General features: G+C 47.3%; 1 protein-coding gene across 3 annotated transcripts in view; it reads left to right on the top strand.

The window, feature by feature from the left end:
* CFAP20DC (CFAP20 domain containing) overlaps positions 1–22,540 on the top strand; it is a 1,807,766-nt gene that overhangs the window by 494,565 nt on the left and 1,290,661 nt on the right. For all 3 annotated transcript variants that reach the window (XM_078661515.1, XM_078661514.1, XM_078661516.1), the window contains exon 7: positions 13,757–13,918. In XM_078661515.1, coding sequence (XP_078517641.1) covers positions 13,757–13,918 — 162 coding nt within the window. The remainder of the gene's footprint in view (positions 1–13,756; positions 13,919–22,540) is intronic.

Below are 22,540 nucleotides of genomic sequence, written 5' to 3'. Positions count from 1 at the left end.
TAGCTCCACATCATCATTAATTACAGGCTTGTTTCGTGCAACAAATTGTTTAATGTAAGGTTGCCAATTTAATTCCAGTAGCGATATTTTGACGCTTTTAATGCCTACGAGGAAACGGAATTCACAGTTGGACTGGTTAATTTAAACATAGTGGCCCTATGATCCGTTAAAATACGGGTGCAATTTTTTTCCGACCTCTAGATCAGGATTATTTGTGCATATACCATCTAGTGTGTGATTGGCATCGTGCATTGGAAATGTTACCTGTTGTGAAAGGTAAAAGTTCGGTACATTTTCAGTGAAATGCTCCCCGTTTTTATCATCCAAACTTTCTATATAGAAATTAAAATCCTCTAGGATAGTAAAGATGGGATAGTCTACACATGATTCTATGAAACCTAGTATTGACTGGATAAAGTACTCCCTCGGGCCTGGAGGAATAAATAAATAAGGAGGCCGGTGAAGGTATAGGTCTCGTGAATTTTTAAATTGAACAAAAGTGCTTCGAAATTGAGGTGCGAAAGGGGTTTGTTAGTGGCCTTGATATGATTGCGATGGATAATTGCAAATCTGCCGACTCTCTTATGCTGCCTGTTCACCCTAACCTTCGGGGATACCTGCTTTGAAATCAGAGTCAGATGCTGCATCTCCCCATGCCTCTGTCAAAAATGCGACAACAGGCTTTTGTGAGGCTTTGAGATCAGCGTATTCCAGTTTGTGATTAAATAACGACCGTGTGTTAAGGAGCAAACAATTTATCTTGTGACTAGAATTTTTACATGAATTTGAATTTGAATTTGAATTTTATTTTGCATAGTTACTAAAAACCATTGCAATATCTCCATTTAAAAAAAAAGAAATACATATACGTACTGTACATTTTCATCGTATACTTAATATTGCATATAAAACGATATAATTCTTTTTACATGAGACTTTAGGGCATATCTGTGGCCGAACGTTCTCTCCTTCATGCCATAGACAGGAAGAGAATGGAAAGGAAAAACTACATGTTTGGCTGAAGTATTGGGAAGGTAGTACATTAAAATCAATGGAAGAGCATGATGCAGACTTACCTTGATTGCCAATCTCTAAAAGTACGGCAATAGTATAGGTTTGAGAAGTAAAAGGACCAGGGGTCCTGGCACTTAGTAATGTCCAGCCGCGGACGGCCGCAGATTGGCTTGCCTTGGCGAGCCTTCGGCACGCCGGCTGCGCGGATGCGCATCCCGGCCTCTTAAGAGGGGGTGGTTCAGGGGGCGTGCCAGGGGGTGGTGCCAACAGCAAAGATGCGCTAAAGCGCTTTCATTATTAATAATTGGGCAAATGAAGACGTAACTGGGGTCCAGCAACCCCCTTCGGGCAGCACAGGCTCCCCTGTGGGGCCAGAATGCTGGTAAATCCCCTTCCCAAGGATGAACATAGGATTAAATCCTACTGGTTCCCACAGCAGTTTTGGTCCTGAGGGCCTGCAAAACAAGGGTGGGGGGCAATCCTTCTCTGTAGGACTTTCTGGGGACAGGTCCTGACTAAAGTAGTTGAGATCAAAGGACGGTTGTTTGCCTACCGGATACAAGTGGGCCAGTATCGCATCACGCTTGCTTCCTTATATGCACCCAACGCACAGCAGGAAAAATTCATTGTTGGTGCCCTCACATCACTCCCCTGACGCCGCCATCCTGGTGGGGCGTGACCCGAACCTAGTCATGGATAAAGACTTGGACCGATCAAGTCAATGTTTCGTCCAGTCTGGCACCTTTTCGACTCTGCAGCCCATAAAACATACGTCTGCACAATACAAACTCTTGTCCAGGACTGTAGCTCCATTTGGCCTTCTAGTTGGAGGCTTTGAGATAGCCTCCTCCAGTCCAAGACCACGGTGACTTCCTCCGGAACTACCCACATGGGGGAGATGTAGGCAGCCTCTCTTTGGGATGCTCTGAAACTGGTAGTCAGAGGGGATCTGACAGCTATTTCAGCGGCTGATAACTGCTGCAGGAAGGAGAAATGACTGGCGTTGGTGCAAAAAGGTCCTAGAATTGGAGGCCATACACACATTTTCAGGGGCCCCAAGGGTGTGGCGGGAGTTAGAGAAGGCACGCCTGGACCTCAACCACCTGGTCCTGGACAGGGCAGAATACGCAATGTCAAGTCTAAAGCATATACTTTACCTAAGGAGTAATCGCTGTGGCCAGATGCTGGCCCACCGTCTTTGGGCTAAAACACACAGGGATGCTGTCAAAACGATACATAAAAATCAGGGTACTGAGGATCGTGGGGATGCGCAAATTGCAGCAGTCATTCATGACTTTTACAGAACACTATTGAAACACTATCCTGTTGATGGTATTTAACCTTATCTAGAAGCAACCCCAGTGACTCCTTTTACACCACATTATTCTGAGAAATTGGAGAAGCCCATCCAGATTGAGGAGGTGATCTCAGCTATTGCTCGCTTGATACCACTAAAGGTCCCTGGGCCCAATGGCTACTCCCCTCAGTTTTATAAAATATTCTGTTATGCCCTGGCCCTGCTGTGCACCTGGCTTTTTAACTCCTTTGCTGATATTGGGACCATCACTGACACCGTGCCAGAGGCATCCATTTCAGTCATCCCTAAACCTGGGAAAGGAGATATATTAAGGGGGTCCTACAGACCTATCTCCCGTCTTAACGCTGATGCCAAGTTGGTTACCAGCATCCTCACCAACCGACATAACCTTCTTATGCCTGGCGTGGTCAATCCCTACCAGGTTGGTTTAATTCCCAATCGCCAATGTGGGGATAACAACAAGCGCATCCTTGGGGCGTGGCTTGTGCGCCGATGGCGGAGGTCGCCTAGTGGCTCGGCTCCGCGATCGAGCCATCTGTTATCCTGTTCCTGGGGCACCCAGGGCGTCCCGAACCCCGCAAAGGAGACCCCTGTGGCCCATGCACCGTTCGGCGGTGCTGGGGGTCCGTGGTGGGCTCTGCGGCTGAGAACCGGAGGATTGAGGAGGCTGCGGAGCGGAAGCCAAGATGGCGCCCGCTTCGCCTTGAGAACCCTGAAGACGGCCGGGGACCCTGGTGCGGCCGACACCCCCGGCACCCCTGTAGAGGCGGTGGCTCCTTCCCCCATTAGGGAGCCACCGACGCTGATTGTCCCCTAGCGACCTCTGGGGGCCCGGAGACGCCCGGGGGCTGGCCGTGAGAGGCCCTGGGCCGCTGCCGCCGATCATTGCCGAGGAGCCGTGTGGGGGAGGGGAGAGGAAGAACGGCCCTTGCAGCGCGGCGGAATTTGCTGCGGCCGCCCACCGCCCTAGCTCTTGGCTTGCTGAGTGAGCGGACCTGACCCACGACGCTGAGGGGAGCTTTGGAGCGCCCCCCCCATTGGAGGAATGAAGTGCGCTGCACTGCGGCGCTTGGACGGGGCGCCGGCAGCTGGTGAGAGAACCGGGGGCTCCACGAAGACCCACTGCCCCCGTGCTTTATCCACGCCTGTCCTGGACCCCCCCTGCCCCCGAGACTAGGGCTGGGGGCTTGCATCTGCCCTGTGTGCTGAGAGTGGGGGGGCAACTAGACCGCCTACGCCGCATTACACCAGCGGAGCCCGCCGTCGCACTCTGCCCTGAGGGCCCGGACCAGCCTGTCGACGGACGCTCCTCTCGCCCGTCGACCGGGGGCCCGCTCTCCTCGGAGGCCTGCTGGTAGCCGGAGAGTGGAAGACCGGATAGCGACGCCATTTCCTACAGCCGTGCCGCATCGCCGGGAACCCCCTGCTTGACCATCCCCCGCTCCCACTGGGACCCCCTACCGGAGACCCTGAACGCTATGGGTAAGCCGAGGGGACCTAAAGGTAGCGCCCAGACTGCCTCTGATGTGGAGCCGCCTGATAACGAGGAGCGCCTACACCCGGAAGGACCAGGGAGCCCACACCTTCAACAGCAGCTCGACAAAATCCTGCTGGCGATCACTGAGACGAGATCGGCCCTCCGAGAAGACATTGCTCAAGTTGCGACGGGCTTGGGATTGCTCAGAGTAGACCATGGCAAGCTCTCGGACAGGGTGAAAGAGGTGGAGGGCTCAGTGAGACACCTGGAACCGGCGCAGAAAAACTTGGACGCCACAGTGAAGGACGCCCTATCCCGAATAGAAGCCCTGGAGAGGCGGGCGGAGGATGCGGAAGGGCGCAATCGGAGAAATAACATTCGAATAGTAGGCCTTCCAGAAAAAATGTAAGGTGAGGACATGGTGGCGTATCTAGAAGATTGGCTACGGACGGCGGTGGCACCGGAGGGGCTGTCCCCCTTCTATACCCTGGAACGAGCGCACAGAGTGCCGGCCAAACCGCCGTTGCAGGGCCGACCCCCCCGACCGGTGGTGGCGCGGCTGCTTCATTTCCGCGACAGGGACTTCCTACTGCAGGCCGCCAGGCAGAAGGGACCTTACCAGGTGGAGAACAGCCGAGTGAACATTTTTCCGGACTATACATACGAGACGCAAAGACGTCGGTCCTCCTTCCTGGCTATTAAACGAGAACTGCGTGCTGAGGGCATCCAATACTCCCTACTTTTTCCGGCACGACTCCGCATCATCCTGGACGATTCAACCAAGTTCTTTGATACCCCGGACGACGCATGTGGTTGGCTTGAACTGTACAGGGCTGGCAAGGATGGTTTTGGGACCTCTTCCCAGTCCACGATGGAGAGCAATCTACAGCGGAAAACTAAGAGGTTTCGACATCGCAGAGGCAGGACTACTCGACCCTTGACGGTGGAAACTGCGGCGGAGCGAAGAGGCGCGCTGGAGATGGTCTCCACTATCTCTGGCCCCCAGAGGGACCGTGGGACTGCGCACTCGGAGCCTGGCGAGAGCGGGGGCCACTCGGACACGGAGGGAACTGAGTCGGATAGCGTGACACTCCCAGTGGTCACCCCGGAGACGGCAGAGGGCCTGCTTGATGAACAATGAAGCATTCGGGTGAGCCGGCTCTGATCGGGGGGTAGGGTTGGACGGGTGAGTGGGGGAGGTAGGGTTCATGGGGTGAACTGTTAGATAACTGACTGTGTGGAGGGTTGCGGTGATACCCTGTTTGGGCCCTAATGACCTAGGGCTCGGTCGCATTGTAGCATTGCAGTGCGGGGACCCCCATCGACGCTCGGCTCCCATATTGCCCTTAAGGCACACCTGCGGTGGCTACCGTCAGGTTAGTACAAGGGGGGTTTTTTGAGGGTACAGTTTGGATGGGAACTAGATGGCACTATTTAGAACCTGTTCTGGGGGGGGGGTGGAAGGGGATTCATGTTTGAGGGTTGTTTTACTGTTGTTGTGGGGGGGACTCGTCATCGGTATGGATTTATCTGGGTGCTTGCCTATGCTTGAGCTGTGTTTGGAGAGACAGGCGAACATGACATGGGACAATGGCTGATCTCTCAACTCTGAAGTGCATCACTTGGAATGTGCGGGGTCTGCACTCCATGTCCAGATGACATAAAGTCCACGCTTACCTAGTGCGCAGAGGCATACAGATTGCACTACTGCAGGAAACACACCTTACCAAGTATGAGGGACTAGCGCTACAGCGTAGATGGCGAGGGCAGGTATACAACACCACGTATTCAGCTTATGCTAGGGGCGCGCTAATATGGAGAAGAGCTGGGGTACCCTTACAGGTGGATAGTCACACTGTGGACCCAGAGGGGAGGTACGTGGCGCTTGCGGGAAAGCTAGGGGGAAGAGATGTGAATATTTGCTGCATTTACGTGCCTAACACGGACCAGCTTGCCTTTCTATCTGCGCTATCGGGCTCCCTGGCCCGCTACTTGTTGGGACCCCTCCTATTGGGGGGCGACATCAATTCGGTGGTAGACGTTAACCTTGATAGATCCCATCCTCCTCTCCTGGACTCCCCGACCCGTCGGGTGGCCAAGGGCAGGGTGGACTGGCAGACTAAGTGGGGACTAACAGATATCTGGCGGGCCCAGCACCCACACGCCCGAGACTACTCCCATTTTTCCGGCATGCACGAGTTGCATGTGCGGTTGGACAGCCTGCTGGGGTCGAGAGAATTGGCTTTCTCAGCTGTGCGATCGGAGTACCTGACGAGGACTATCTCCGACCACAACCCGCTATTGGTTGATTTCCGGTGGCTTCAGAGCACCCCCTGTGTGCCGACCTGGAAACTGCGTCCCGAGCTGCTAGAAGACCTGGTGTTCCGTAGTGACCTAGAAGACAAGATCACAGGATATTTTGAGGCGAATGAGGGCACGACAGGTGAGAAGGCTACGGAATGGGACGCCTTTAAGGTTGTGGTTAGGGGCTATTGCATAACGCAGAGAGTTGGGGTGCGTCGGGTCATCATGGACGATCTGGTTAAAGCTGATCGGACACTCCGTGAACTAGAGGTTGCCCGCCCTGGCCGCCCGGAGCTCCAACAACAGACCTTGGCGGCAAGGGAGGCGGTGGCCGTGGAGGTCGAACGGCTACGAAGCTATGACCACAAGGCTTATTTGACTAGATCGCTTGCTGAGAGTGATAAATCGGGAGCGCTGCTGGCTTGGCTTGCCAACCCGACGAGACGTGACTTGCCCACTGTGGCCATGCGCACTGCGGAGGGCAAGGAGGTCTATACTCAACCCGAGATCCTTGACTGCTTTTGGCGTTACTATAAGCTGCTATATCGCAGTCGGCTTCCGCCAGACACTACTCCGACTGACGTTTTCCTGCGCGATCTACCGATCCCCACTCTGGAACCAGCACAGGCGAAGGACTTGGGGCGCGATGTGGAGCTCGGGGAGATCAGAAGCGCTATAAAAAAGATGGCGCGTAATAAAACGCCTGGCCTTGACGGACTCCCAGTGGAGTTTTATTCCACCTACATAGAACTCCTGGCCCCCAAGCTCCTGAGGGTTTACAAAGAAGCGAGGACCCTGGGACGCTTGCCGAGCTCGATGCGAGAGGCCTTGGTGATACCCCTGCTCAAACCCGATCGGGAGGGCGTAGAGCCAGCGTCCTACAGGCCGCTATCAATGCTCACAGTCGATTACAAGATCTTGAGCAGCATATTAGCCGCACGCCTGCTGGATCATATGGGCTCTCTAGTGCATGTCGACCAGGCGGGCTTCATTCCCAAGCGTAACACCACAATGAACATCCGCCGCTTGTTTCGCCTGTTGGAGGGAGATCACGCAGATGCTCCCGATTGCAGTAGAACCGCTGGCTATATCGATCCGCACGGGGGCCCATTACAGGGGATTGCGGTCCTTGTCGGGACACCAGTACATTTCCCTATATGCTGACGACCTACTGCTTTTCCTCGCAGACGCTGAGATGGCCCTAACCGGAGCTGACGCAGTGCTCACAGCTTTCGGTGAGGTGTCAGGGCTCCGTGTAAACTGGGCCAAAACTTGCCTGTTCCCGGTCCGCAGAGATAGACCTCAGCCGGACACTCACAGGGAAATTAGATGGGAGCCTGTTTGATTTAAGTACCTAGGGGTGCACGTTTACCATCACCCTGCTGACACCCTCGAGGGCAACATCTCCAGAAGCGTCTGGGCGTTAAAGGGTAGCATGTCCTTTTGGTCCACCCTGCCCCTTTCGGTGGCGGGACGGATAGCGCTGCTGAAGATGGTGGCACTTCCCCGTCTTTTATACTACTTCCGGACACTTCCGATCTGGATCCCTAGGTCTATCTTTCAGAACCTCGACTCTATGATTGTGGCGTTCCTATGGGGCTCGGGCCGCCACAGAGTTGCGCTCGGGACCCTGCTGAGACCAAAGATGGAAGGGGGGTTGGCGGTGCCCGATTTTGAAACATACTATCTGGCTGCCCAATTGCAGACCTATACCCAAGAGGTAGCGCAGGAGTTTCGTGGCCCGGAAGAGACGCAGGGCTGTGGCATACCCAGACATGTCTTATCATATATCGCACTGCAACAGAGGCTTGATTTGAAGGACCTCACCCAGGAGGAACGCACCTTACGGTCGTGCTGGAACCGAGTGCATCGCAGACTGGGAATGGCGCGGCCTTATACCCCGGAGATCCCGTTGGGAATGCTCACTGCATTGCCCCATGGCGGTGACTGGTCGCGACTGAGAGTTTGGGAGGAGGTGGGGATACAGTTCCTGGGAGACCTCTATGAGGACGGGACGTTGCTGCCTTTTCAGGCACTTCTAGACCGATATGACGTTCCCCGGGGCGATTTTTTGCTCCACGCGGCGGTCACAAGGGCACTCCAGGCGCACTGGAAAACTGGTCATGAGGAACCACAGTTATCCGCGGCATGCCAGTACGTCATGATGTCTGCGGGAACGGTTAAGGCAGTGTCATGCCTGTATTCCAGGATGATCAATGAGAGACTGTCCCCCCTGGTGGTGCTCAAGACCCCTTGGGAAACTGACATAGGGAAGGATATCCCGGAGACCACGTGGGCCCAGCTGCTGCGTCGAGCCTGGAAGGGAACGCGCAGTGCTCGATTCCAATTGGTCCACTTCTATATATTGCATAGAGCCTATCTGACCCCGGAGAAACTACAGAAATATTTCGCCTCTGACACGGCAGCCTGCCCTAGATGCAGGACGCTCGGGGCAGACCTCATTCACATGCTATGGTCCTGCTCTGTGCTGACCTCCTACTGGTTGTTTGTAGGAGACACGCTATCCGACGTGACTGGAAGATCCTTGCAGATAGATGCGGCGGTGGGAATTCTACACTGGTTCCCACACACCCCCAAAAATAAGATTTCTAGCAAGTTTATCGACTTAGGGTTGCTCCTGGCTAAACGGGAAATCACCAGACATTGGAAGGCGCGGGTTGGTCCGACGGGCGCTAAATGGCGCAATGAACTTCTCAAGTGGGCAGGGAGCGAGAGCACGTTGAGATACCAGCAGGCGAGGCGGCGGCAGGATGAGCGAGCTCTAGAGGCAGCGCAGGCCTGGGAGACGTTGGTGCAGGCCCTACGCGACCATGACACACATACTGACACTGATAGTGTTGCTGAGGAACTGCCTAAGCCCCAATAGCATAATATTGGTGAGATATTCCCAATAGGAAGGACTCAGTATCTTATCACACGCTCTTTGAACCTATACTAACTTACTGATGACGGGTTGGGAGGGGGGAGGTGGAAAGAGGGTAGGGGAGCGCCATTCGCTTCTGTCTAGCATCGAAGAACTGTACTATCAGGAATTGAGACCCACTCCTCTGGGGGGGTAAGACTGTTTGGGGGGGAAGGGTGTTTCTTGGGGTTGTTTGGAAAAGCAGAAGAGGCCTATTCATTTTCACCTGTTTTACACTGCTAGAAAGTGGAGCTGTTTACTAAAGATCGGATGCAAATGCCGCCCGACCTCCGGGTTGTGGGCTAAAGGGCCGTGTATAGTTATTTTACAACTACCGCCGACTTTGATATGAACCATCGAACAGGTGCCTATTATGTGATTATATTTGTTTCCTGCAATAAAAATATATTTACAAAAAAAAAACAAGCGCATCCTTCGCCTCATGGACAAAATCCCCTGAAAAGGTGCTTGAGAGAGTATACTGGCCCAATCGCTTTGCGGCCCTGAAACAATTTGGCTTTGGAGATAGATTTTGACTATGGGCCCAGATTATATAGCTCACCACGGGCGTAGGGAAAAGTTAACCGTGTGGTGTCCCAACCCTTTCCCATCCAGAGGGGCACTCTGCAGGAGTGTCCACTCTCCCCTCTGCTATTTGCTTTATGCATGGAGCCCCTAGACCAACGAGTGAGAGCAGACTCCAACATCATGGGGATCCCCTTTGGAGACGACCGTCATATTATTAGCCTATATGTTGATGATGATGTTATTGCCGTTACTGACCCGATGTCATCCCTCCCTGCCCTGTTGTCGAAGCTTCTTTCCTTCAGGGAAGTCTCTGGGTTCAAGTTTAACAGACAAAAAACCCAAAAACTAAACTCTTTCTCCACCACATGAAACCTATCTTCGTTCTTTGTTCCTTTTTGAATGCGCAGGGAAGTCCATATCTTAGCTCAGTATGAAATTGGCCTGGATAGTTGCAAAGACTGTGGCCCTCAATACCACGGTTCGGAAGGATAGCAGCTGTCAAAATGATGGGCCTCCCATGGATCCTATACGTCTTCCAATCCTTGTCACTGGCACCGCCGAAGCACACCCTTCGGTCGCTGTAGTAGGGGATCAATAGCATTATCTGGGAAGGGAAAAAGCCTGGGTTCCATAGGCAAATGCTCTATCGTTCAACCCTGGAGGGGGGCTTAGCTGTCCCCATGGTAGCACGATATTTCCAAGCCTTTCAACTTCGCTTGCGGGTGGACCTAGGTCGCCCGCCTCCGAGGAGAAAACTGGTGCTTTTTGGACTAGGATGTAGTGGGATCCCATATCTGGACTGAGCTGTGGGTACCTCGCAGACATCAAGGACGGGAGCTCTATCCATCCCCGGTGACCGGTTCTACCTGTAGGGTTTGGGATGCTGTGGTGCTCCGGGCTGGGCTGACCTCCTTTCCTACTTCTATGACTGACTCCCAACCTAGCTAACACAGACTGTTCACCAGGCATGCACCAGGAGGGGTTAGGGTGATGGCGAGAGGGAAGCTGCACGCACATAGGTTGCATGTTTGACACTCCGAGTATAATCTCATTTGACTGCCTGAAGATGGATTATGGCTTGTTAGAGGCAGACCGCATCCAGTACTTACAAATTCGGCATTGGTTGATGCAGCCGTCCATCAAACCATATGCAGAGCACCCCTTAGGCCCTTTGAGAATTTTTTTTTTCTTATGAGGGATGACAGACGTCTTATCATGGAGATCTATGCACTCCTGAGTAGGGCACCAACACTGGTCAAGAGAGTGGGACAGAGACGGTGGGAGGCAGACTGGGCAGGTCACATACCACCAAAGAATGGGAAGGCATCTACTACCAGGCCGGCCAAACAGCACACAATATGGTGAGTACAGAGACAGCATATAAAATAGTGTTCTACTGGTACCTTAATACTACACGTCTCCAGACGTGGTGCCCAGGGTGCACGAAGGGATGCTGGAGAGGCTGCAGCAGGACAGGCACCATAGTACACCTACTCTGACATTGCCCAAAGCTGGTCCGCTACTGGGAGCGAATCCTAGATGACATAGATGGGGCCTTCAGTACTATACTATGGGCTCCCTAGCCCCGTAACATACCCTCTGCGTTCAATGTGAGGGAGGCAGATTTCCCTCGCTTTAGGGGCAGCTCATCAGGTCATACTCTCCGCATAGGGCTCAGACTGGATCACCGACTACACAGCTTGGATACAGAAACTACAGTACTTTTGAGGATGGAAAAGCTATCCTTAGTCATGGAATTGAAAAATGACTCATAAACTGTGGGTCATCACCATCCTGTCCATCAACTTTAATGAATTGACTTGCCCAACTTATCTTAAGCCGTTGCGCTTGCTCCCTTCAGCGCAGACTCCCACTGGGACAGAACCCCCTTGAGGTCGGAGTGACTGCCGATGCTTATTCAGGTCCGTATCATGAGCCGCAATACCGAAGATGTCGGTCAATAATGCTACCCTGTTGAAAAAAGTAATGGGTGCTGGGGGAAGGTCTGGGTCGAAATGGGTGGTATTTACTCCAGTATTAAAAAACACTAACAAACATGGGCTCAAAGGTTTTCTCTAACTATCGTCCTATATACGTATTGTCTTTTCATCCAAAATTACAGAAAGTGTTGTTTCTCAGCTATCTAAATTTCTTGACACCAATGATGCCCTTGATGCAAATCAGTCAGGCTTTCAAAATTCTTATAGTACTGAAACGGTATTGGTCTCAGTAGTAGGTAATATCTGCATGATTATGGGCAGTATTGTTTCTGTTGCATTGTTTTTGCTTGATTTGTTTGCCGCCTTCGAAGCCATGTCCCATACCATGTTAATACAGTGATTAAGGGACATGTGTGTGAATGGTAAGGCTCCGGGCCTGGATCACCTCGTTTCTCATCTATTATCTTCAAGCAGTGTCTCTAAAGCCTTTTCTCTCAGAGTTGAAAAAGTTGGTTTGTGGAGTTCCTAAGGGTACAGCATTAATCTACCCTCTTCAACATTTACATGGCTCCTTTAGCAGCCCTGATTCTCTTGTTTGGAGTTTACATTTCTTGTTATGCTGATGAGACACAGTTAATATTTTACTTTACCGTCCTAATGGATTTAAGCTCAGTAGATTCAAGCGTTGTGGTCTGTTATGCCTTGGATCACCTTAAAGTTGTTCTGCTTTAATGCAGACAAAACTGAGATAGTGTTATTTGGAAATACCTCTTGCTGATGGCCTGGTAAATTGGGAGATCTTCCATTCCCTTTGGATTCTGAAAAGAATCTCAGAATACCTTTGGAAACTAACCTTCTCTTTAAACTGCAACTTACTAAGCTTTTGTCCAGTTGGTTTTGAGAACAATTGTTTATTATTTGCAGAATCTAACAAGGAGATAGTGGTACAAACTTTGGTTATTTTCCAGCTAGACTACTGTTACTCTTTATATCTATGATTCACGGCATATCTGATTTCTATTCTGCAATGCATCCAACTTTTTTTACCTGATGCATTTCAGGATTGAGCAACAACCCGCATATTTCATATAGGTTGAACTCCTTACATTGGCTTTCAGTTAAGAAAATATGCTTTAATAAAGCTTTTGTACTCTACCATAAAGCAAAATGTGTGTATTCACTATATCCAGGCTCCTACACTTGGGTCACAATCAGCACATTCCACGTTCTGCAAAGAGTCAATGATGGAGCCAATTCAGAACTATTCCCAGTCTTCTTTCATTTCGAAAATGCATAAAACCTTTATAGTTGACTTTACCTTTTACATATTCAGATAATTTTCTTTGGCAGCTTTTTATTCTAGCGCCATGATGGCTTATGCCTGGTTGTCGGGCCTTACAAATATATTAGTGTAAATAAAAATAAAAAGATAAAATATCAATAGATCAATTAGGTTTAAATAAAAATATCCAAATCATTGCAGACACCTCATGATAAGGAACCCACCACTATAATGTAACCACTGTGGCTGTTAACACTGAGAAGAAAGGGTTAAGAAAATTTAGAACAACATTAACACATTAAAAAAGCTTCAATGGGAGACTCTTAGCACCGTAGAATGCTGCTACCCTATTCCCATTTATTTTGCTCACAATGCTTCATTATTCACGTAGAGCAAGGGCTGTGGTCATCAGGCGAGATGTGGCGGTCTTCCAAAACATGGCCGTCTTCACTGGCCTCCAAGCCACACCCAGTGAATAATTCTAGATCAGAATCTTCCAATAAATTGAAGATTGGCTGAGTCTACAAAACGAATGAGAAATCAGATAACTTGGTTCAGTAAAAGTGTGATGTGGGACACATAGCAGACTGGTGGGGCATTGCCTGTGTAGCTTGAGGTGGGAGGACGAATGGCAACTCCTCATAGCCTTTAACACTTCCATTCTCCAGCTTAACTGAATAATTATGGGTGATTATTTATTAGTTAATTTAGAACACTTACCAGAGAGCAGTAATTCTTAATTACACCTATTTTCCCCAATGTATATTCTTCTAGTAAATAGGGGAAATAATTGAAAAAGTTGCGTTAAGAAATTTACTGTTCTCATCAGTGATTATGTTGATAGCCTTTCAATATTTCCTTTTTATGGATAATTTAAAAACGTGTTTGTGAAATTATCCCCAACATTAGTTCATGTAATACATTTTGCAGGTTTCTGCTGTGACCTGTTTGTCCTCTGTTTTCATTGCAGACATATATGGCACTTCATTTACAGCTGATGAACCAACAGATGTGATTCCCCGAAATTGCCAATTTACTACAGATGTGCTTCAAGTCACACAATTACTTGATATGGCTAAAATGCGACAAACTGAAACAAAAAGAGGACAAAATAATGCACTGACTGAGCAAGGTACATTACCAACACTACATTACAGTGGTTTCTAGAACAATGTTACTGGTTTTAGGACCTCGAAGAACTGCATTGTGTATTTCATTTATGTTTTGTGGTATTTCTTGTATGAGAGCATAGTTTCCCGAAGCAGTGGAACACTGTTAAAAGTTGAGACGGGGGACACAATGCAGAAATGAGGGTTAGTTCTGGGTGACTGCCAGTAGCAGGGATCATGGAGGGTGGGGAGGGTGGGAAGGGTGGGGATGGAGGGCAAGGGGGCGCTGGAACTAGGGTGGTGCTGCAACACCCCCTAACATTTTTGAAAGCATTTCGGATGAAAATATTAGCAATAACGAGGTCTTTGTGGCTTTTATATTGGAGCACTTGTTTGGTGTTCAAAGACATGCTGCAAAATATGTAGAAATTTCATCTGAAAAACGATTGGGAATAATTTAACTTGTTATTTTGTCTGTACTTAAGTTTTCCTTTCTCGGTCTGCTGACACTGGCCTATGATCAGTGGACTGTGATAGCTGCATTAAATTATACTTTATTATATACTTGCTTTACATGCTAAAATCAAATCGTTTTCAAATCCACATCAGCAGCACCCAAAGCAAAAATTTGCATTTTTGTTACTTAATCCCGAGATATAGTATGAATTCAAAGATTTTAGTGTGATAAAAAAACTACTAGAAGATTGTTAATATAAGGTGTTGCATAAAGTAGTCAACTTCTCAAACGTTTTTCTCAGTTTCAAATACGTCCCTTTTTTAATAAAAAAATGGATTCAACTCTAAACACCAAAAACATGATAGTTTGCGATGTAAAAGGGAAATTGATGTACCATGTCAACCATATTACTCCTTGGGGTCCATTTAAAGTTCCAGAAGCCTGATTTTCTGCTCATATTAGCATTTATGTGCATTGTGAGTTTAGCTGCAGACCGATCTATGAGAAACTGTGTACCCGCACTGGTGTCATGATAAAACCACACAAGGGCAAGCAAAATCCGTGCCTCATTAACACCAGAAAAATACACCGGTAAAAAATGTCAGGATCATGAGATAGTGGTGTTATGATGCGAAGTGCTCGTTTTTACCACTTGGAAAAAACAATGCGAAATCAAGCAGTAAAGCACAAATTAAACGTTATTTACACTCATGGCTTTCCCTCACGGTTTAGCACTGGTCTGTCAGTGAGCCACCACGGGGTTGGTTTTACTCTCTATTTTGCATTTTAGCCTTGTGATCGTGAATGTTCTACATTGTTTCCATGCATGGTATGTCATCTTGATGTTTAACTGATGGTATTTGTAATTTTCTCAGTTTGAGACATTTTGTTGTCTTCACACAAGGCGCATGCCATTAATTGGTACTAAGGGGGCACAACCTGATTTTACTCCATCTCGGGCTGTGGGGGCCGGAGACTTTATTCCAAATGAACCTTTGCCTTCCGGAGGTGGGGAGACCAATGCCCACTTAAGGTGCCCAGGACTCCCGCATCACAGGCCACGACCTTATCCTGCTCCATGGGGGGTAGTGGGGCCTGGATACTACATTCCAGAGGAGTCTTTGCCGCCAGGAGTTGGGAAGACCAACGCACACTTAAGGTGCTTGTGAATCACCCAGCATGGGACGCGACCTGATTCTGCTCCATCGGGGACGGCAGAGGCCAGAGACCACATTCCCCATGTGTCTTTGCCGCCAGGAGGTAGAGAGACTAATGCGCAATTAAGGCCCTCGTAAATCCAGCTTATATTTAACAAACAAGGGAACCCAAAAAGAATCAACACACATTTAGCGTACAATAGAAAAGGAAAAAGAGATCACAGGCAAAAACGTGAGCATTGAAAGCTTGAACATTTCTTCCATATAGGCTTCTCTTTTCTGTAGAACTATGCCATCGCCTTTATCTGAAATCGGCCGTTACCGACCGGTATTTGGTGTCCTACATCTGGCCCCATATTATGTTTTTTGACGAATGCCATGGACCAAGAAATTAGCTTTGTTGAAGAACGACTCTCTATTACAGTTCAGCCGGACTTTGATAAAACCTCTGGCAGACTCAAAGACAAGTTGTTTGTGCCCGGGTTTCTCCCTGATAGCCTGTATTAGAAGCTTTTTCAAAGGCAAAATATGGTGGACAGTCAGCTTGTTCTTCTAACTCTTCACAAACTTCTGCAGTTATTGTTAGTCCTACTCTAGGATCTAGGGGAATTTGTGAACTGGTTTGATCCTCCTGTCCAGTCGAAGGAAAAATATTATCAATCACAGCCAGCAGAGGAAAGGTAAAATGGCCTCACGAGCAGTCGATAGGGCCACAGAGGCTAAAATGTTTTAACAGACTGAGGGAATGAACTATGTTATATCAGCAAATTTTAACCCAAAATCTTTACAGTGTCAGTTAACGCCCTTTATGGGTTGTATTCTCAACAGATTGTCCTCAATTGAACTACATAACAGTGGCGGCCGGTGACATTTGAAAGTGGTGAGGCGTTAAAATATTGGTGGAGCACACCGTGCGAGCGAGCGCAGCGAGCGAGCACGAACCACCTAGGGAGGGTTCAGGGGGGTTTCCCCCCACGAGAAAATTTTGAAAAATTAGTAGGCAAATGGTGGATTTTCAAGACTTTCGGAAGCCACTGTGCTTAACAGAAACAGGCCACTGCCTCCCCTCAAACTATCATCAGTTCCAAGGCCTCATGAATAAACCATTCTAAATTGCAATAAACCACAATTAATTTTAACAATGTTGCATAAATAGGTTGGATCTGTCTACTGAGCCAGTGCCTACGTGAGATAAAGTGGCATTCAAGATGGCCCATCAGAGTAAAATGCCTACTTTTTCCACATAGAAATGAATATCATATTGGTTAGTGTTCATAAGCATACATAGATAAAATATATACAGGCAACACATAAAATGTTTTCCCTACCTGTGCTTGTCTGTTTCCTTTAGTAATCATTTGTTCAAAGCCAAGTACACAGGAGGTGAATGAAATCTTCATATGATATAATTAGCTACAGATTGAAATATTCATTTGAAGAAAAAAATAATTCTGTCTTATAGACTGTCAACCAAACTTTGAGCTGGATAGCTTTACAGTTGAAATACGAAATGTAAATATCCATCACCCAAAAGCTAATTGTCCGAACAGTAATGTAGAATGTTTTATTTAGATTTACATTTAAACAATCATGGTAAAATCCTTTAAAAAATTATTACTTAGGAGCAGGAAGATGACCAAATTCTTTATGTAGAGAAGGTTTAAAAGTACAAGAAGTATGCTTTATATACTTTAAATTTAAATACTTTGTACATCACTGCTAAAGTGTCTGGTTAACCAGTACTTTAGAAAACTTGTATAAGTAATTACATAACCTCCAGTAAAGTATTTATAATTGTAATTGCATTTATATAGCGCTTACTACCACTAAATGTCTCACAGGAAGAATGACTTAGATTGCTTTCAAGTACATAAAGACACTAATAAAAACCCTTTCTTATGCAGAAGGTTCATCTTTAACTCTGGATCAATATCTGCTCACTACCTCATTGCTAATTTTTAAAATAAACAACTTCAAGCAAAGCCAAGAAAAATACTAGGTACTGTGAATTCCATTTCATAGATGGCGGCAGTGAAATTGCTTTTAAAAATGGGTAGATTCATTTGTAATATACACAAGTGCCGCCATTACCATTAGAACAGATCATATGTTTTTCTAAAACCGACTTTTCCCCTTGCAAATAAGTGTCTTACAAACCTAAACAGCTTTGCGAAGTGTGTCTAGTAAAATGATTTCCACCGCCAAAAGAAAAAAAATCCTTGTTGAGGAAAGTAGGGAAAAAATTCATGCTAAAGCATGCCTCTTCTGTGTACAATTGTGCATGCCCGAATGCTTCTGTACATGAGGAATAATAATAATAATTCACTATCATAATTCACAAAAGATTTTCAGTAGTTCGCCTGAAAACCTGCAACTATCGCAGGTTTTAATGGTTCACAAATAAATATCTGAGATGTCTGATACAGTGATATGTTAGAGCTGGAGACAAGGCCAGGCCCCGGTGAGAATGCCAGAAGGGGCGCAGAGGTGGCCACATGCCAGCGCAGCACACAATTGTCCGATGGGCCCAAGTTTTTTTTTCAGACAGGGAAACAATCGCATCAATCATGCTTAGACCTGAGCCCAGCGCCCCTTAGCTTAGCTATCACATCTGATCCTGGAGCAGCTGCACATTGTATTCATGGCTGGGGCCTGGGGGAACAGACACTAACAGAGAGCTTGCCTTTTTTCATGACATTTTGCAATCAACCTACCATACAAATACAAAACAGGCACTGGAAAATGGATAAGGATCATAAAATCAGTGTCACACGGAGGCATAAGGACACAATTGCAGGAAGCCAATCATATCATATAAGCACTCTTACAATCACCTAAAATGAGAAATAAATCCATGCGACATAAATTCCCCAATGAAATTCACTAACTAGGTCAATCAAGTGAGTTGTGGCTCAGCATCACAGCAGTTTATCCCGCAATGCCTTACTTGATGACGGGATTTTCACAAATGCACAATTTAGAGACAGAAAATTTGCTTACATAAATAGTCCTGCCATGAACATAAGTGCTGCAGCACTGAACGTCGTTGACATCCTCTGACAAAAAAACAGGCTCAAAGCTACAAAGGAACGAAGCATACTCTGCTCATCTTCTACGAGCTTTGCCCTGCAGATTCATATGGATGTTAGAAGGGGGGAACAACAACTGATAATTATAGGGGTTGTCTTCTAAAGCCCCCCTTTCTGGAACTGGGAACAAAGCAGCACCAAGTTCGCCCGTTTCTCAAGTCACCAACACAGGCAGCAGCACCAAAAACCACACAGAAAAGCAAATCCCGATAGAGTGGTTCAGCGTTGAGCAGATACAGATAATAGTGTATAGAACAGGATTGCAAGTGGAGTGCATCAGAGATAAGTTTTGGCCATTCCCCCCCCTCGCTCTATAATTCTGCGAGTCCCAATGGGATATTTGCAAATCCAGTTTAACATGCAGACATCACCAATCAATTACACTCTCTTATATCCACACCGACCTCACTATTACTGTAGACCAGTGGTTCCCAAACTTTTGACACCTGGGCACCCCCACTGAATCACTACAGGAAGCTGGGGACCCCCAAGCAATTTGTACAATTTACATTTCTTTTTAAAAATGCCTTTTGAAGCAGAGGCAATTTCAAGAGGGAGACAGCCTGAATTGGGTCTATTGACATGGACATGTATGCATACAGCAGTGTATTATTTAGTGGTACCCAAGGGCTTGTGGAAAGTGAGCAATCAGACAGCAGCACGAAAACCCTACTGCTGATCCTGGCTGCCTCTATTTTTACCTGCCTGCCAAGTAACAGCAACCTATACACATGTGCCTTTCAACGTTTTATTGCTTTTATTGTATTGCCTGTATTTTCATTGTTGTGTCTGTGACTGCTGTTGTCTGTCTTCCCCCGCTGCCTGTACGTGGTCTGTGCCCCTTTCTAGGTCTCGCCTATCCCATTCCGCAAGGAATGGATAGTCGAGAATTCTAGGAGGCAAAAAAGTTCTCAAACCATTGGGCGGATTTCAAACAGTTCACGTGAACACAAGCACGCGTATTTCCCCACATCAAAGCCATCAGCCTCCCTCCCACAGGCTTTCCCAGCGTGCGCAGTGCGCACTGGCCTCAATTCTCCTCCCCCCTAATTGCTTTCACTTTCACGGCCACTTCAAAGGGATCCTTTACCGGCCGCTTTTATTTTCTTTTTTTCTTCCTTAACTACTGGTGGTAACCGTAGACCAATACTTGCTGGCTTTGCTTAGACTCGATTTACTAACTAAATATATTAGAGGCGCTCTTTAGCTCTACTTCAAGACGAAAGCAGCATTTCTGAAATAGCTTTGGCAGAGATGGCTGTGTAGTGTAATACGGCTTTAACAGGATTCTGGAAAGTAGGAAAACAGTAAAAGCTCCCCGCACCGGCTGCACTAATTCAATAAGATCTTGAAACTTAAACTCTGGTTGCTGTTCCTTACACACCGGATAGTGTGGATATACGGCGAGAAAGCTGTACTGACTGGGAAAGGCACTGGCGATTCGTGAACTAAAATCCTTAAACCTAAACTTAACTAATCCCGTGGTGGGCACAATCCAAATTCCGTGAACTAAAAATAGGTAAAACATTGAGCCCAAACAGTAGGGAAAAACGCTTTATCCCGAGTAGGTAAAAGGTCCCTTGTCCACGGTTAGCACTCAAAAGACTGCTTTGTTACCCTGACAGCTTTACCTTGCTATTGTCTTCTGAGCGAGCTGTTAATAAATTATTTTGAATCACGACTTAAATATGCTCCGCAGAATCTGGGGTAGCGGGACGTACATTCACGGGCTTCAAATCTCTGAAGTACAGGACCTGGGTTGATCGCTTAGAGGAGGAGAGGGACTTCCAACAGTGTGACAACGGGACTTTCAACCAATTGGGCTTGCTGCTCGATGATTGGCAACCTACAGCCTCTCCCAATGACGTCAGTATTTGACGCCCTCACGGGAGACGCACGCTTATGACGCAGCGTGCAGCAAGGCCGGGTGGCTCCAATGCATGCATGTTCACTGTGTCCACACTGATCCAGAGAGCATAGGAGTCGTGGTGTTCTGAGCTAGGCGACGTTATCCAGTGAAGCCATAGCAGCAGACTGCTCAGCTGGCGAAAGGCGGAATGTGCTGCAGGTAAAATTGTGTGCTAAAGGCACGATGTGTGTTGACGAGACAAGTCCAGTGCTCGATGTGCAGCAAATGAGTACTTGCTACCTCACCACGCGGGGAATAGTGAGCTGGCGAGATCTCTGTAAACATGTCTTCCGTGAAGGCAAAAATATCCCTAGTTTATGAGCATGTCAGGGTTTGATGGCCCATATGCGACTAGCGTATTCATGACCGATGTTTTGCTTGGCATTCAGAGATTTGCAGTCTTGTTTATCTTATCTCATTGTAAAATCTGAACGAAACGTGACCGGAAAGCAAATGATAAATGTATCCTGGATGAGCTCTGAAGTTTGGTTGACGATCATACGATTGCTACCAGTTATTACGCATAGTCATAGTGTTTACTGTCACAGCCTGGTACCTTGTAGCACTAAACATACACAAGTCCTTATTCTACACTGCACCTACCAGGATCAATTCTGTGGCTTTCTGGTGCAGTGCATTAACTTACTTGTATTTAATTTTCATTTAAGCTGTGTGTTACTTTATATGCAGTTACCGGCAGGTGAAAGACCAAAAAAGTTACATTTTTTTTACCACGCCCCCACACAGTGGTGCATCACAGTTCCCATACTATGGTTAATGCACTTCGACCACTGGTTCCGAGTGTCATTATAAAAATGGCCCCTTGTTAGTTAATTAATAGCTAAAAAAAGAGGCCAGTGTTCATTAATTGGGGCAGTTGTGAACTTGTAAAGATGCACCGAAATACATGTTTTGCTAGGTATAGAAGACTGCATAGATTTGTACATGCTGCTGGCAGTGTTTGTTGCAATATCAGGGAAATTAACAGAAATTCCGACAAAGCAGACCAGAAAACAGGCCCACCAAGAGCCAAAAACAGACTTACCCACTGATCTGTCAGACTAGCCCATAGGGCACTGCCTGATTGCCATGACAGGGCAACTGGAATTATGCAGAAATGGCAAATCATACTGCATAGTGCGGCACATTTAGTGATAGCATCACTTCATTATTTTATCATTTTCAAACTTGTTAACATTGTCTGGGAATTGGTTGCACCTCATTAGTACCAGTTTAACACCCAAATATAGAAAAAAGCAGCCACAATGTAACTAGTAAACCTTTTCAAAGACCCTTCTAGTGCACACCAACGTGTCTAGCTGCATGTTTAGTAACATTTGAACCTTTTGAGTTATACATTTTTTTGTGTGTTAAAATCTGCATATTATGCTGCAGATAATGGATTAGGTGGCAAATGCAGCAGATCTATAATTATTGGAAAACCATTGAGGCCGCACAATTGCATAATTCCAGTGGACCTGCCTGTAGTTCAATCTGACCCCATCAACACATTACGTATACAGTACCCCAGATGGGCTCTCTAAACCAGACACAATACTACCTGGGTGACCTCAGATTGTGCACAGACGGGTCTTCACATTGCCAGATCACATGCTAGCTCTGCCCCCTAAATATTATCCTCCAGATGATGCATTGAACACAATACCTCAGATTGGGATTGTCAGTCCTTGAAACAATTGTCTTAATGAGTCGAATTTGCACACAATGTGCTAGAGGTAGTGAGATGATGCATTGAGGTCTAGTCTCACTGCTGGAGACGCTCATACCTTTTTAGGGCTCGGCCTCCGCCCACGTAAGTGGGAGGAGTTTCGAGATCCTAATGTTAAAGAAAAAAAAAAAGTATCTCCTAGGGCTTTGGCGTGACAAATTCCACACATTCCTTAGTGTGTTATGTCATCTGGCCAGTGATTCGTCTTCGTTGTGGTGTCGTTTTAATAGCCTTGAAGTGATAGGGTAAATGTAGTTTTCGTCCGCCATGTTGGGCATTTTTCGTTCGTGTGCGCGCAAAGAAG

The sequence above is a fragment of the Lissotriton helveticus genome, chromosome 9 (genome assembly GCF_964261635.1).
Source record: "Lissotriton helveticus chromosome 9, aLisHel1.1, whole genome shotgun sequence".
Taxonomy (NCBI): domain Eukaryota; kingdom Metazoa; phylum Chordata; class Amphibia; order Caudata; family Salamandridae; genus Lissotriton; species Lissotriton helveticus.
The sequence above is the reverse complement of the archived record's forward strand: the minus strand, read 5'-3'. Positions and strand labels throughout refer to the sequence as shown.